Below are 16,605 nucleotides of genomic sequence, written 5' to 3'. Positions count from 1 at the left end.
CCAAGTTGGACTGAGCCCCCATGATTCTTCTTCCGCCGAGAAGTGTAAACCTGTCATTCTTTATCTGAAGACTGGCTCATATGATCATCGATCTGATTTGATGTTAGAACTGCAGTATGAGAAAAGACAGTCGTTGCCACCGCGATAGGTTCCAGTGTATGTGAAGTGTGAATTGTTACCTCTGCACCTGATGCTTCCTGAATAGGAGCTGCGGGACTATCCAGATTTTCAGTTTGAATACTATCCATTGTAATATGGTGAGGAGAAGCCTGTCATTACTCTTGAATATTATCCATTGTAATATGGTCAGGAGAAGCCTGTCATTACTCTTCCGAATAGGAGTTGCGGGACTATCCTCGATCAGATTTTCAGTTATTCTTCCTCCTGGAATAAACCTATCATTACTCTTCCGAAGAATCAGTCTAATGGGGTGGTAGAGCTGAAGCAGAAGGAATACCAACCGTAGTACCCACAATAGATTTTACTATCTGTGAAGGTATAAGTTGCCTCTACACCGGATACTTCCTGAAGAAGTGGAGCTACGAGACTCTCTTGATTATCAGTCTGAACACTATCATTTGTAGGTAATAGTCCATCAGTATTGTTTTCTATGGGGTTAGATTTGAAGGTACCAGCATCACATTACTCACAGTGACAGTAACAACAGTGTCATAGGCGTGGAGGGGGGGTCCTCAGGGACAATAGACACCTCCTGTCTGGTAGTATCTTCCCCAAATGGAACTAAAATGTTCAAAGCAACGGGGTTAGACCCATCCTTAATCACTTGGACCTTAGATTTCAAATTTGGATGAAACTTATGGCATTTATCAAGGATATGACCAAACATCTTACAGTGGGTACAATATGGAGGTCTGTGCTCCATGACAATTTGTTGTCAATAACCATTATGGGTTGTGCCTAACCAGACTTCAGTAACATCAGGTAAAGTAATATTCCTTTCCACAAGTATTCTGGTCACCGAGGGTCTGGTAGTTCAAAGTAGTTAAATCTAGTTTCAAAGGACCCCCAAGGTTGTCTCCAATAGAATAGAGAACCTGATGGTGAAAAAAATACAGTTTGAGACCAGTTAAACTAAACCATACCGGTACAGTTGGAGTTTCATGATTTAGGTCGAAATTAGGAGACCACTTGAGTAACTTCGTTGATTTGTCTGCGATATTAAGATCTGCGATATTAAGATATTTCTTATTAAGATATTTCTTGGAGAAAATTCTAGTATAGTTTTCAGTCAATATTAGTTGGATCAACACATGTCTCTCATCCATGAATCTCAATTTTCATTTGCTTACTAGTTTAAGATCATTAACACTCTTTCTGATAACATCCATAGGAGGTTGTCCCTACTGAAATTTTCCAATGAGAGCAAACTTGAATTTTTCCGTCATGATAGAAATTTTTAATTAAAAAACTAATTAAAAAAAAATGTTGTTTTTCCACCTTTTCTACTTCTTTTCTTAACAAAAGGACAATCATCTGTACCCTTGCAACATTTCTTATAGCTTGAGGGAAATACCACAGCGGACTCCACATGAGGATTACCCACCACTTGAACAAATGAGACTTTGTCCGGCTCAACCAAAGAAGAGGGAAGGGTCATCAAAGCGAGGAGAGCTATCGGAGTTAAGCTACAACGAGGTTGCTAACAGAAAGAGTCGGGCAGGATGCCAGAAGAAATAGGATGCGCGCAGACAGGCGCATCCTTCTGCGAGATGACGTGCGAACCAAAAATGTCTATCGAGTAGAAAGGCAAATGCGAGCAGAGAGACACATCGTCGGTTAGGAGACGACGTGAGAACAGGAAGACGTCGTCGTCTTCGTGCGCCTGCAAGACGAAAACGTCTGTCGGGCAGGAAGGCGAATGCGAGCAGAGAGGCGAGTCATCAATTAAAAGACGACAAGCGAACAGGAAGACGTCGTCGTCGTCTTCGGGTAAGGCGAACAAAACGACGTTGTCGGGCTGGAGAGACGACTGGCGAGCTTAGACGGAGAAAAGAAGTGAATCTGATAGTTTCGGCGCCGGGAATTGCCATTGGGCGAATCCCTAGCAGAGCCCGCTGCTGACGTCATATATGATTGATTTTGTTCTAGGGAGAGGTTGGTTTGAATGCTCTAATATGTGTACTCTTACTACATGCTCTTGAGGTTGATCTTCGTTTAAAAGAAGTGTTAGTCATCTGGTGATATTTTTACTTTTCCACCATCAAAGATAAGGTCTACACATTGAAAAGAGATCAATATGATTGTAGTTGCACCATATTATTGATAAATGACTTCACTCCTATAAAATACTTCATCACCACGTGTTCATCTAATTCCACCAACTCACATTTCAGTATGAGTTGATCAAATTCAATTAGGTACTTTTCCATAGAAAAATCTCACTAGCGCAAGTTGTGAATTCCTATGTACATGTCTGATCAATAATGCGATGGAAGGTATTAGCATTTCATCTCGCTTTTCACACAACTCATGTGGAGTTCTACCTATATTTTCTAGCTGTTTAAGATGCTTCAGGTTCTCTCTCCACAAAGAAGCATTCTTGACACCGTTCTAAGACTCCTATAAATTGTGATAGAATACAAAAGTTGTTAGGTAAGTTGTAAAATAGTTAACATGAGTGGAGAGAGGGATGACTGCTGAAAATTAGTGTGCATCAGGGCTGGACAGCAAACCACAAGCAGGAAAAAGATAGTTTCCAATTGTACACAGTAGGTAGCAGCAGCTACGACAACTTTTTGGCTGAAAATAGTAAGTGAGAAGTGAAACAATGAAGTGTAGACGGCAAGGGAGGGAGATCCACCACTTATTCTTAGGCAAAAAAACACAGCACTTGCTAAAAGAAGAGGCTATATAACACTACGGAGAGCAAGAATTATGAAAAATCATCCAAAAAACTTAAAATCAAGACAAGTTCGAAAACTGCCAAAATACCCACTATATAAATGTCCTATAAAAAAAGAAACCTAATTAAAAAAAAATTATGAAAGAATAAATGTACTGGAATTGATCTGGGATTACATCTCGTACAGGATGTCACAAACAATTTCGTGCACCCATGGTTGGCTCTGCAATCCCGCCCGCAATCACAGACAATTTCGTGCACCCATGGTTGGCTCTGCAATCCCGCGGACTGCTAACATGCAACTTCAACACTCGTGTCAATTCTTTCTGAGTTTAACAATTATTAATTTTATCTCACTTGTCTGAGGGAACGTCTTCGAACAAAAATTTGTTCTATTGTTTGAATCCACTCAATAAATTCATAAACTCAAAAGATCGGCCAAAATCAGACAAGCCAATTTTCACTCCAAAATCTATCTCAGATATTCCATATCAAATTATTGGGATATTGGCTCTTCATCACTAAAAATTTCATGGTAAAAAATATTCACTTCCCTCGATTTGATGAGTCGCCATTGCGGTTATAGGTGGCTTTTCCCGATTGTCTTTTCTCAAACTGGAAAACCATTACTACAGTTGGATGATCTTCTTTGCATGCAGTACATTGTAAGATCTTGGTCGTCTCTTCGCATATTTCTCCTAAGTAGAACTGTGTAATTTTCTACATATCAAGTTTCAACGTGTAAGTGGAGTATCCACTTTGACACGAATATTGTACTCACCAGACCCATTGTTTCATGCTTCTCCCACTATTTTCTGCACGAACAACTGCCAAGTATTTTATATTCCTTTCAAGTGTTGCCCACCTAGCATATCATAATTCCCTTATTATTCCACAACACCTCACCGCCAGATACACTTGTTAAACACCTAGAGATTATAACAATGTTAGCATAAAAAATTCCATAGAACATAAAGAAAACAAGCAATCGAGAAAGAAAAATAAAAAAGATACATTTAGAGAGAAGTTCTCAGATAATTAAACTGGTGCACAAAAATCTTTATTGTCTCCCCATACATTGCCCTTTGACATAATTTCATAAAGATTTGAGGCTATAAGAAAAAATGTTGTTTTGACTTTATGTGTGTGTGTGTGTGTGTGTGTTGACACACACACACACATACAAATTTACACATACAAATATATATATATATATAAAGCCCGAGGGCAAATATATATTTTTCATATTTTAAATGAACGAGCACTATACCTCAAACCCTATATCTATCCCAAAGGATAAACACAAGACTTGAGGATAAGACTTAATAAAATAATCTAATAAATGTATGACATCCGTTTGGTTTCCAAATTCATTTTATTTGCCAAAAATTTTCTCTAGTTAATATGAAGAATTAAATAGGGTTTATTTTACTTCTTATAAGGGCAAGCCCGTACAGTTAATTACATCTTAGATAACCGACGTCACCTAAAAAAACTCTCAATATAAATAAGGGAATATTATCTTCAAGGAGTTCAAAAGGATAGGACTTTTCGATGAAATCAAAAAAAGAGGTATGAAATTCTGGAGCTGATGATGTGGTTGTGAAGCAGTAGAAATACTTTCACATGTCTTATCAGTGATAGGTTCTAGGACAGGCGGGGTCTAAAGAAACTCCCTTTCCCCCACGATAAGAGGTTCCAAAGACGAGGGATCTACAACTGGTAGTTGTCAAATTGCCTATATGATCAAGAGGAGATGGAATCACAACTTCTAGTGGAGCAGTTATTTTTTTTGTCTGAGTTGGAGGTGTAGATGGTGACATTGAGAACTAGAGTGTCCGAACATACGACAGTTCGAACAATACGACGGAAAAAGTTCAATCTCTACCTTATGGCAATATCCCTGGTGTTGTGTGTCCAACCAGATTTCCTCAGATGCAGTTGAAGTGATGTCTCTCAAAACAAGTATTCTGGCAAATTAAAAGTTGGAATGTCCGTCTTGAGTGGCTTCCCATAAGCTAAGGCAATAGAGTACATTACTTTTTGAGAAAAATAATTAAATTTAAAACCAGGGGGACGAATCCAAACCGGAATGATTGGCGGTTCCGTCTGTGGGTCAAAATTCGCAGACCATTTCAAAATTTTCATTGTTCTGTTATCAATCAATATTCTTCTTTTAGTAAATAAACACATGTAATATTCTTCATTGCTAATTTGAATAAGAATGTGTCTCCCATCTAATAATCAAATTTTCCATTCTCGAACAAGGTGCATAAGTTCAAATTCTTTGCGAATGAGCTCCATTTTGGGATGTCCATATAGAAATTTCAAAACCAAATTCAGACGACAGAAGGAAGCAAGTTGAATACCTTCAGCTTCTGTAAAAAAGATGACGGGTTTCTCATTCTTCCTACTAGGTTTCTTGACGTCCTCTGTTCACTCAAACGAAGGAGGGAAAGATGATGATTTTGGTGTGTCTGAAGCGTGGACACCAGTAAAAGCAGCTGCATATGATTTGTCAGTTGAGCAGAAGTAGACTCAAAACCTGAAGGGAGGGACATGTACACCTTCTTTGTGAGAGCACCATTCAAGAAAGCATTCTTAAAATCAAGTTGGAGCAAGGGCCAATCCAGATTCACAGCTAGGGATAGCAAGACTCCAATGGTGTTTAATTTAGCAACCGGAGCAAATGTCTCACCATAGCCAACTTCATAGGTTTGTGAGTAGTCTTTGGCAACCAATCATGCGTTATTGCATTCAAAAAATCCATCATAGTTAAATTTGGTGCTGAAAATCCACCGACACCCCACTATTTTCTTACCCAAAGGAAGGCCCACAACATCCAAGTATGATTCCGTTGAAAGACATTCATCTCATCTATTATAGAAGCTTTCTAGGAAGGGTCTACTAATGTTGCCTCAGTAGTTGATGGAAGGTTATGAGCAATTAAGGCAGTAGCAAACGCTTTATAAGTTGGTGATAAATTGTGGAAAGAGACATTTTACCAGGGAATAGAGAGAGCATGCCTGTTTACGTACCTCAATAAAAGAACTCGCCTCCTCATTCGGAGTAGTAGTTCTGGGGATGTCGTCCGGCATGAATTCCAAGTCCTACAAGGAGGTAGCGGGCGCAATAGTAGGAGCTTCGGGATGAGTGCATCGAGTATAGACACAAAGTGTGGCAGGAGAAGATGATTGTTTAGAAAGTGGTAGATCCAAAGGGACAGAGGGCTCCTCGAATATAATGGATGGAAGAGTTGGGGAAATATCCACAGGAGTCTGATAAGGATCAGTGTCCATGAAATCTAGCTCCCCTCACTTGAAGCAGTGATAGGAAGTAGGAGACTCACAAACAGTTTATTTGTGATAGGATCAATACATTGATAGTCATTTTGAGTGGCAGAGTACCTGAGAAAGACCCTCTAATGTTCTGGGAAGAAGTATACTACGATTTGAGGTAGTGTTAAAAACAAAGGTCGTGCACCCAAAAATTTTAGGATCTAAAATAGAGAAGAATCAATTGGTAGAAAAATAAGACATCAAGATGGCTAATGGGCTTCTGAAGTTGTGAATTTTTGTGTGAAATCTATTTATGGGATAGGTGGCAGTATGAACGATATCAATCCAAAAACATTTTTAGATAATAGATTGAAACATAATGGAACGAGTAACTTTAAAAATGTATCAAATTTTTCTCTAGACTAAACAATTTCGCTAAGAAGTATCCGTACACGAGCAATAATGGAGAATGCACTTACTTTCCAAGAATTCTCCCAATATAGAATTAAAGAATTCACGGTCATTGTAAGTTTGAAAGACTTGAATTAATGTTTTGAACTTGGTCAAAACTTTGGTCAAAATGAAGAAGGGAAAGTTTTTTAAGGTTACAGCAGCTTCAAATTTGTTTTTTAAAATATATACCCACGTCATTCGAGGGTGATCATCAATCAAAGCAAATAATTACCGTTTTTTAGTGTAGCTGGGTGTGCGAGAGGGTCCCCATAAATCACTGTGAATAAGTGAAAAATGAGCAGAAAGCATGTGAGAGGGGTGGATAAGGAATATGGTAAAGTTTAGCTAACTAACAAATCTCATATTTCAAACTAGAAAATTTATTATTAGTAAATATCAACTGATACAATTATTTTGAATATTGAAAGCTAGGATGATCTAAACGACAATGCAACAATATAATAGGACATTCAGTGTGCTGAAAAAAGTTATAACTATTGGATGGAGTGTCTTCATTCTTCGTGTATCTCTTGAAATTAGTAGAGCCTAACTACCGGTTAGGAGTTCCAATCATCCTCCCCGAAAAACGATCCTGAAAGAAACAAATACCAGGAAAAAAATTGACAACGCAACCAATACCATAAGTCAACTTACTAATAGATAAAAGATTACACTTCATCAGAGAAACATGTAACACATATTCTAGAGTTAGACCGACTGTTAATACAACAGACTCATTACCCGCAATTGAATTACATGAATCGTCAGCAATCTTAACAGTATCTTTTTCGAAGTAAAGATAGTGTATCAAGAAAGCTTGAAAGCATCCAATCATGTGGTACGTAACACCTGAATTAATAATCTATGTTCTAAAATAGATAAAAGAAGTGAGTGTCATAGAAATAGTACCTTGATGGACGTTGAAGGTTGACTGATTAGAAGAGAACTGACTGGATCCCAACATGATAATTAAGAGCTCCATCTGACTTCTAAGAGAGTCGAGTGATTCTGAAACGTTCTAAGTGGCAGCTGGTTGTACTGTAGTACACTCAGACGTCATAGTGAAAGCCTTAGCAGAGGAGGATTTGGTTGAAGGCTTGTATGTAGTTTCCCGTGGAGCGACAAACACTTGTCACGAGTGTGACTGAGTTTGTGACATAAGTCAAAAGCGGAGAGACTGGCCTGAGAAGACAAGGACGAGTGTTCTTTACTATTAGTATCCAAGGCAGATGGTTCGCTTGAAGTGGAAGAACCGTCCAAGACAAGCCTCTGGCTCTCTTCACATTGAATCTCTGTGAGCGTAGCACGAGCGAAAGGAAGAAAATCCCAGCCAAGAATACAGCTTTAGACTTCATCAAGGTTTGTTAAGTTCTACCGCAAATTGAAATATACAATCCTTTTCTACAATTTTCTGAAAGAGTGAAAGATCTGCTAGAAAGTGTCAGGTGCACTCATAATAAAGATCACATTCCATCCATAAGGCCACCAAATCATTGTAATACTGGTTCACGATCCTCGATCCCTGATTCGCCTCGCTAATCTTAATAGAAACCTCATAAAATTTGTTGGAGTTCCCTACATCCGAGTAAGAATCCCGAACTACAATCCATATGGCACTAATAGAATGAAGAAACATATATGAGCGGCCAATTGTAGTCTCCTGGAGTTGATTAGCCGTGACATGACCAAGAAATTCTTAAGTTCCAAGATTCACAAATTATCCCTGCAAGATAACTGAATTTTTCACATCCCTTGACTAATAAGAACGTGGCTTGAGACCATTAGAGAAAATTAGAACCGTTCAGTTTATATGTAGTGATTAGGAAGTTCTAGTGATTTTTTGGTTGTCTGCTCTGCGAAGGCAATGAAATTGGTGTCGATCCTCCGATGGACTCGTGTACACCATCACGAGGAGGCTCGATGGTGGAGGAAATCTCCATGATCCCGACGGAGCCAAAGTTGATGTTGGATAGCCGAGACATAAAAAGACATACAAAGAGCGGACCTCCGACAATCGACGACAGATCAGTTCGGCTGGAGCAGGGCGACAAACTGGTTTACACGGCTTTTTATTTAAGTTTATAATGTATTTTTTTTTTTAAGTTTTGGAACCATTTGTGGTTTTTTTGTGTGGGCCGAGTGCCCTGCATGGGCCCTCCCACACATCGTATCTTCATCTTTCGTTCTATTTAATATATTAGCCTTTTTGGGCTTTCAAAAAAAAAAAAGTATTCATGTGTTGTCATAAAGTGACACTTCTTCGAGTAAACATATAGCTTTTCCAATCACAGAACCTCCAAGATCATCCTCATATGTTGCAATTGCTCCTATAATCTGCTGTAGAAGAGGATATCATCAAACTACACAACTACGAACTTTCCAATGTAAGCCCAGAGCACTTAATTCATCAGTCTCATGAAAGAGGTATGTTCATTGGACAGTCCAAAGGGTGTGATTGTCAACTCATACAACCCATCTCTGGCCTTTAAGGTAATATTTCATTCATCCCCCAGGCCCATCCTGATTAGGCGATAACCACTGCGTAGGTAAATCATGGAAAAAATAATGACTCCATGCAACTGATCTAGTAAAGCATCAAGGTGAGCTATATAAAATTTATACTTGATAGTGATCTTATTAATAGCTCGAGTATCAATACACATCCTCCACGAACCATCCTTTTTAGGCACTATCAATGCAGATGGACTTGTGCTCTCCCTCACCAACCCTCTAGCAATTAGACTATGCACCTATCGTTGCACCTCCTCATACTCAGCTGGTCTAAATTTATCTGCAGGTCTGTTAGGCAACACCGATCCAGAGATAAAGTCTATGCTAAGATACATGTCTCTAAGTGGTGGTAGACCCTCTGGTATGGTGTCAATCAACACATCCTGAAAGTCGATCAGTAGTATTTGTATCATCTTTGGTAGCTCATTCTCTTCCTCAAACCCCACTAAGATGATTAAGGATTCATGCTGATTATAGAAAGGTGGCACGTGGGACAAGTTTCCTCTGCAATGTTAGTGTCCTCTCCCTCAAACTTTTTGATGGGAAAAAGAACAGTATTTCCCCTCCTACGTGAAAGAGGAGTTCTTGAACTTATCATGTTAAGTCCTAAGATCAAACTATCACTGTTTCCCCAACAAGACAAGAAAAGCATCATTGGGCATGATATCACACCACACCTGATCCTCCAACTGGTCTCCAATAGAGAACTCGATTAAACATCGTTGATCCACACGTATCTCATGCCCCTTCTTCAATTAGGTCAGAGAATAGGGTTGAGAATACTTCTGAATAGCCAAGTTCAACTTCAACAAAAAAGTAGAGACAATATTCTTACAGCTCCCCTCATTAATAATAAGGTTGCATATCTTTCCCTCCCAGTCCACCTAATGCAAAAGATGTTATGTCACAACTATGAGTGATTTTTCTTCGGTTCATATTACAAAGCCCTCCTCAAAACAAGCATGTCACCCTCATCTTCATGGAGCTGGTACTCACCCTATCTTCAACTACCTCCACCTCCCTTCCTCCAATGTATCTTGCTCGATGAAGAAAACAAATATGCTCCTAAAGAAACTGGAGGCATACTATCCATACCCATAGCACCTGAAGCATTTCTTAGCTGGAGCTATGATGGGTGTGCTACTCTTCTCATGCTTCTTTCCACTCTAATCAGCCCTATCAATGCCCCGACCAATCTACACAACTCCCTCGTGTGTGCTCCTAATAATGCCTCTAGTCATGGGTGGTTGTCTGAATAGAGGAAAGTGTATCTTATACTTTGTTGTATCTCCACCTTTAGTGCCAAGGTCTGAACATCACCCAATGACCGATAAGATTATAGCTACACAACATTGTCAATGGAGGGCTTCAGGCCTCCCAAGTATCTGGTTATAGTGTACTCCTTTGGCTCTATCAGCTAACATTTCAACATAAACTGCTCGAGTTATTTAGTGAACTCCTCCACTAACAATTTCCTCTGTTGTAGCTAGTAGAGCTTCAATAACATTTCTTGAGGGTAGTGTAGAGGTAGGTCTTTTCTCTGCAACCCTTTCTTCATCTTCTCCCAAATAGTGATCTTATTCTGATCTTTTTTGTCTCGCTCTCTTCAGTTATCACAAAGTGGCACTCTTTTTCAGCTTTATCAGCTAACATTTCAACATAAACTGCTCGAGTTATTTAGTGAACTCCTCCACTAACAATTTCCTCTGTTGTAGCTAGTATAGCTTCAATAACATTTCTTGAGGGTAGTGTAGAGGTAGGTCTTTTCTCTGCAACCCTTTCTTCATCTTCTCCCAAATAGTGATCTTATTCTGATCTTTTTTGTCTCGCTATCTTCAGAATTTCTTATCACAAAGTGGCACTCTTTTTCAGCTTTAAAGCAACAAACTTCACCCTAACAGTTGTAATGCCAAAATTTCAAGGAACCGGGTAAAGTTCTGCACAATTGAAAAGTACCCCAAAATTGTTCACCTCTCCAAATTTGATCAAAATAATTTTCAATTCTACACAAGAAATCAATCAGTTCCATATAAAGTATCATGCATGAATAATGAATGAAATGAGAAATAAAAACAAAATTGAGAAGTTATAAGTTTTAATACCTTAATTAATCCCGAATTAATTTTCTTAATCCTCGCTATTGTTCCCAACCGACCACTCCATGCCTTTTATTCGTAGATTTAGGTCATAGGGCTAGAGAGCTTCGAAATTCCTTCCCCATTTCCCAATTCTCTCTCCTGATTCTCTTCTCCATCGTGCCTCTCCCTCACGCGAGAGCATAGTCCTGCACATCACAATCCTAGGCATTCGATCCCCTCACTTTTGTATTGAAGTTTGCCTCATTTTTTGAGTTTTTCTCATTCCAGGCAGTCGTCGGAGGCACCGATTGTGGGACAAAAGTGTTGTAATCAATTTGCAAGCTTCCAAAAAGGGTTTTATCCCGCGTTAAGCGAAGGGGAAGTTAAGTTGGAGGTGATATAAAGAAGATAGCTGGTTTCAGAGGGGTGATTTATGCCGAAAAGCCTATTTGAGGTATGTTTCGGGCGAGTAAGTTATGTTTTAAGTTAAATCATGTTATGAACCCAAATGTTGTCTTTGTTTCCCAAGTTGTGTATACGAGGTGGCGAGCTCGAGGCGAACATATAGAAACTCATCGTAGTGTTGCTCCGTCTAGTCAGATGAAATAATCATATGCAACATTAAGAAAAATACTCTTTTATAAGTCTCATATGATTTTTAGTTTGACATTGATGCATTTAAGAATTATGACATATTTTAGATCAATACCTACAATTAATTTATGAATGCAAATTGACTTTTAGTATACTGCACATGATTCTATGTCATTGTATGGTCCAAATGATTATGCATATAACACTGATTGTTTGCACGTATTCATTCTGTTATGATTCATGCTTATGAGATATGAAATACCTGATTACAGGAATTATGCTTTATGAAACCTAATCTGGCTTACAAGTAGGCTTGGCTAAGTTAAAAACATAATCCTAACCCAACAATTGTGTCAGATGTTATTCTTCACTCTACTCCGATGCAATGCATAAGCCTATAACAAATATTAAAACTTCTTTTATTATTGTTATTATTGAGAAAACTCTCTCGTTGTTGATGCTATACCAATAAATTTTCTCTAGGCATCATTTTATTCATGAGATGATGAATAATCCAATAACCAAAGAATGTTATTAGGATTTGCACATTTAAATTTTTCAGGAAGCACAAAAAGTAAAAGCATAGAACTAATCAATAAAGGTGGTCAGTTAATTGAAATTGACCAAAAATTGTAGATTTTTCCATAATATTACTTTATCGTTTTAAACATGCACAACTGCAAGACATGGCAATATGAACCATAAACTGCTCCAAAAAAAGTACCATTAATACGCACAATCAATATAATTTTTTAAAAGTACTAAAGAAAATGCTAAGGAATTCATCACAACATTCATAAAGATAAAACAAGACTACCCATCCAACTGGCAAACCAAGAGGAAGGAGAAGGGCCAATGGCAACAATGAAAAAAAAAACATTTCAAATAGCACAATATCCATTGATAAACTCAGAATAAAATTTATTGACTCAGTAAATAAATGAGAAGGCATAAAAAGCAAAATTGTAGAGGAATCAAATGCACTGCACAATAGTGTAAGATAACTCAGAAGACCAAAAAGAAAACCTTTTCATAGTCGAAAAAAGTAGTTGAGCCTCTAATAGAATCCGAAGTCACTGGATCCTTACAAGGACGAGAAAACTTCCACGCACACTGCTCCCAAACCCGTCCTGTCCATCTACTAAGAAGCTGAAATCCTTCGATAACCATATCATACATATTTCCTTTTACTTCTCTACACCAATCCGGGTTGGAAGCTTCCGTCGACTTCAAATTTATGACCTGCATTGTTTAAAAAAAATAAGTTTTAAAGTTAACAAAAAAATCATTTTAAGTGTATCTTGATAGCTACTGCTAATTTACATGCATAACGCGTAACTAGAAAGCTTAGTGAGGCTTCGCAATCAATGATTTTGGGCTTAATATCAACTAGCTTGAGCCCGTCAAATAAAATTATCAAAACCAGAAGAGGAACATTTTGCAAACTTTCTAAGTAAAGAAGCCAACACGAGAAATTACAAACTAGAATAAGTTGGTCCGTGATATTTATGGAGTGTTATCATAGAGAAGTACATGGATGGAAAGTTACATTTTTATTAGGCTATTATATTGTCCTTATTGTTATCTTTCTTTTATACTCAATGATTACTTAATTATAGACACCTATCCTCAAGCTTCATAGTAAATGCAATATTTAATTTAAGACTAATGAACGTCCATAAAAAGATATTGAAAATAGGTGTCTATAACCCCAAGGGCCTGGACAGATCCTAATTAAGGTTTTTCTCACTGTAAGGGCTTACTCAGCTTTTTTAGGGTTTCTATTTTTTTTTGTTTTAATAAACAATTAGGGTTGCCCATGTTGGTTTTACAAATAACTACTTAAGAGTTTGTATAAATATTTGGCTTGATTATATAATATTGGAGATTTCTTTCACTATTTTTTTACTCTTAAAAATGTAATAGCCTTTCCCCTTCTATTGGTGTGCACGTAGTTTGAATGACATCAAGTGAGGGATCCTCCCCGACGTTATTGCAATGCCGAAATTATTTTTAAATTTGAAATAATCTGTGGATTTTGACCCACAGACGGAACCACCAATCATTCCGATTTGGATTTGACATTCCTACTTTTAACATTTTTCGTCCATCTGAAGTCAGAGTACTCATTAAAAGGGACATCACTTCAATCGCTTCTAAGTAAATTTGGTTAGGCACACAGCACCATGGATATCGGCAAAAGGTTGTGATTGAGCCTTTCCTTCCCTATTGTTCGAACGGTCATATGTTTGGCCACTCAAGTTCTCAATGTCATCACCTACAAACTCATATCAAACCAAGAAAGTAAAGTGTTCTGTCAGAGGCAGTGATTTCCCCTCATATTGATATGCTCCAAGTTATCGACAGTATTGATCTTCAAAAGAATACACCTAAAGATGTCACTATTATCGCAGGCAATATGTCAGTCATTCAGCCTACACACAATGTCATAGTTTTCCCATCTTTGGAACCCCTTTAGTGGGGGCGAAAGAGACATTTCAAACGTCACCTGACCTAGAACCAATCACTGATTTTACGGATGACAATATTGCTACTGTTTCTCTACTGCCTCATCAGGTCAAGCAGGATGTTACTGTTACTCAGGCACATAGGGTTCATGAAGTACAACACTTTGGAAGGTTCTTTAATGAAGGGAGATTCCTCTTGGATCAATAGACATGTCTTTTGAATTCAAAAAGGTTGACTTTTGGATAGAATTTTTTTAGGAAATTTTGAATTCTTTCTGTAGGGAGACGGCCTCTAATAAAAGAGAAGGAAGTCTAGGGCTTGAAGAAGAGGCGTGTGAGGGATTTTCGAAGAAGGTAAGGGAGAGAGAGAGAAGTCAAGGGCTTAGAGATTTTCTTCAAGGATTGTAAGAGGAGAGGGAATGTGAAAGATTTTTTCTTCACGACTTTTCTAAGAGAGAATTGAGAGTGTTTGTAAAGAGAGAAAGTGTTTGAAGAGAACTTCTAGGGATTTACTTGGGAAAGATTGTGAGATAAGTTGTGTTCTTTTATTTCTTTGTTTTGTAAACTTATTTTTATATATGAAATTCGTGTTTTGTCGTATCATTCTCATGAATTTTGAGTATTCTTTATCCTTCTCTCAATGCTAAGATATGGCTTTGTGAAGAATTGATTTTATTTTATAAGGTTTTAAATGTCATCGATCTTCATTTACTTTTCGATCTGGCCAATTAAAATGTTAAAATATGTTGAGAAACATATGATTTGAAAAGGCTATGATTTCTACAACATAGTGAGAATCATATTTGATTCCATGGGAGAGGATGTCATCCATGAGATTGAGTGCAAATAAATAGGGAAGTATACTTTGTTAGATGCAGAATTGAAGATTTTAAGGTGACAGATTAAAATCCTCAATTTGGTCCAGTTGATTGGAAACTAATGCGAGATTGTTAGCCCTCAGATGAGGTAGCAGTGGGAGCTCTGGCGTGGCTGCCGGTATCCTCCTAGCATAACCACAGAATTAGGGATCAAACTTTGGATTAGTCAATATACTTTATGCACTTGGAAGAGAGTAAAGAATAATATTGCTCCTATTTAGCACAAAATAATATATATATATATATATATTTAAATGATTTTAACTTCTTCACAATTCATATACTCATTATAAAGGGGAATGATGTTTTCTTAAATTTGAACTCTTCGTCACAAAAACTTTATTTAATTTTTGTAAGTTTACTTTTGAAAGTTTAGCAATTAGTTTAACTTAGTTTTTTTAACTACATTTTAATTAGCATTCACTCATTTACTCTAGATTCGAATTTTGTACTTCACTTTTGTAGTTTAAATTATAGTTTACATTATAATCATAAGAATTTACCTATAAGCATTTCCAACTTCCCTGTGGGATCGATATCCAGGACTCCGAGCAATACGTATACTTGTGTTATTTTTAGGAATTTGGCAATTTAAAAATTTTTAAAAAAATAAAATTATTTTCACAAAAGTTATTTTTATTGGGATTAAATTGCATATTTACTATTGTATCTGTCATATGTATTTTGTAAAATTGAAAAATATTTATAAAAATAACACACTAAATCCGCCTGCATCACTGGCTACAGTGGCTGGATTCTAAAATTGCAGTAAAGAAATGGAGGTATGGTAAGATAAATAACTCGTTAGGGTCGAGCTACAGTCGGAGCACCACTCAGAGCCTTGAAGACGATCACCACATCGGACGAGGGACAATTAGGGCACTAATTCAATGTCATAAAACCTAAAGTCATATATCATAAACTAGACCCCTAACTCTAAGCACATCATCCTCTATTTGTAATAAGGCAAGGATTTTATTTAAGCTATATTTAAAATGAGAGAGATTAAAATTAGATTTCTGATTTTAAGAATGGTTTATTAAAATAAGAAGGAAGAATAAAATCAGATCTCAGAATTTAAAAAAGAGGGAAAAAATATTCAGAAATTCTAATTTGAAAAGACTTATATTAGAAAGATACTAAGAATGAAAAAGGGGAAGGGGAAAGAAGGAAAAGTGAGGAGCGGCAGCCTCACTCAGTGAGTCCTCCATAGCACCCACATCAACACTGCTAAGAATCAATCATGATGAATTGAAGTTCAGGCATGATTTGTATAATATATACAACCCAACTTAATGGGAAGTGTTGAAAAGTACCAATCTACATATCAAATTAGGAGAAAATTTATTTTTCCTCTCAGAATATATTTCACAAATTAAGTTTTATTTTATTAGATATTTTCTATTTCTATTTTTTATTTGGTAGGATTTCTATTTTATTTCCTTTTGGTATTATATAAATGTTGTAAGGTGTAATGCATTG

At 37.2% G+C, this 16,605-nt stretch overlaps 1 protein-coding gene across 2 annotated transcripts in view; it reads right to left on the bottom strand.

Moving 5' to 3' along the window:
* LOC110021161 (protein PIR) overlaps positions 1-16,605 on the bottom strand; it is a 253,053-nt gene that overhangs the window by 154,604 nt on the left and 81,844 nt on the right. For both annotated transcript variants that reach the window (XR_002293618.1, XM_020719544.1), the window contains exon 14: positions 12,804-13,019. Coding sequence is in view for 1 of the 2 variants with exons in the window: in XM_020719544.1 (XP_020575203.1) it covers positions 12,804-13,019 (216 nt within the window). In the remaining variant the exon portion in view is untranslated. The remainder of the gene's footprint in view (positions 1-12,803; positions 13,020-16,605) is intronic.

Source organism: Phalaenopsis equestris, unplaced genomic scaffold, assembly GCF_001263595.1.
Source record: "Phalaenopsis equestris unplaced genomic scaffold, ASM126359v1 Scaffold000123, whole genome shotgun sequence".
Lineage (NCBI taxonomy): Eukaryota > Viridiplantae > Streptophyta > Magnoliopsida > Asparagales > Orchidaceae > Phalaenopsis > Phalaenopsis equestris.
The sequence above is the reverse complement of the archived record's forward strand: the minus strand, read 5'-3'. Positions and strand labels throughout refer to the sequence as shown.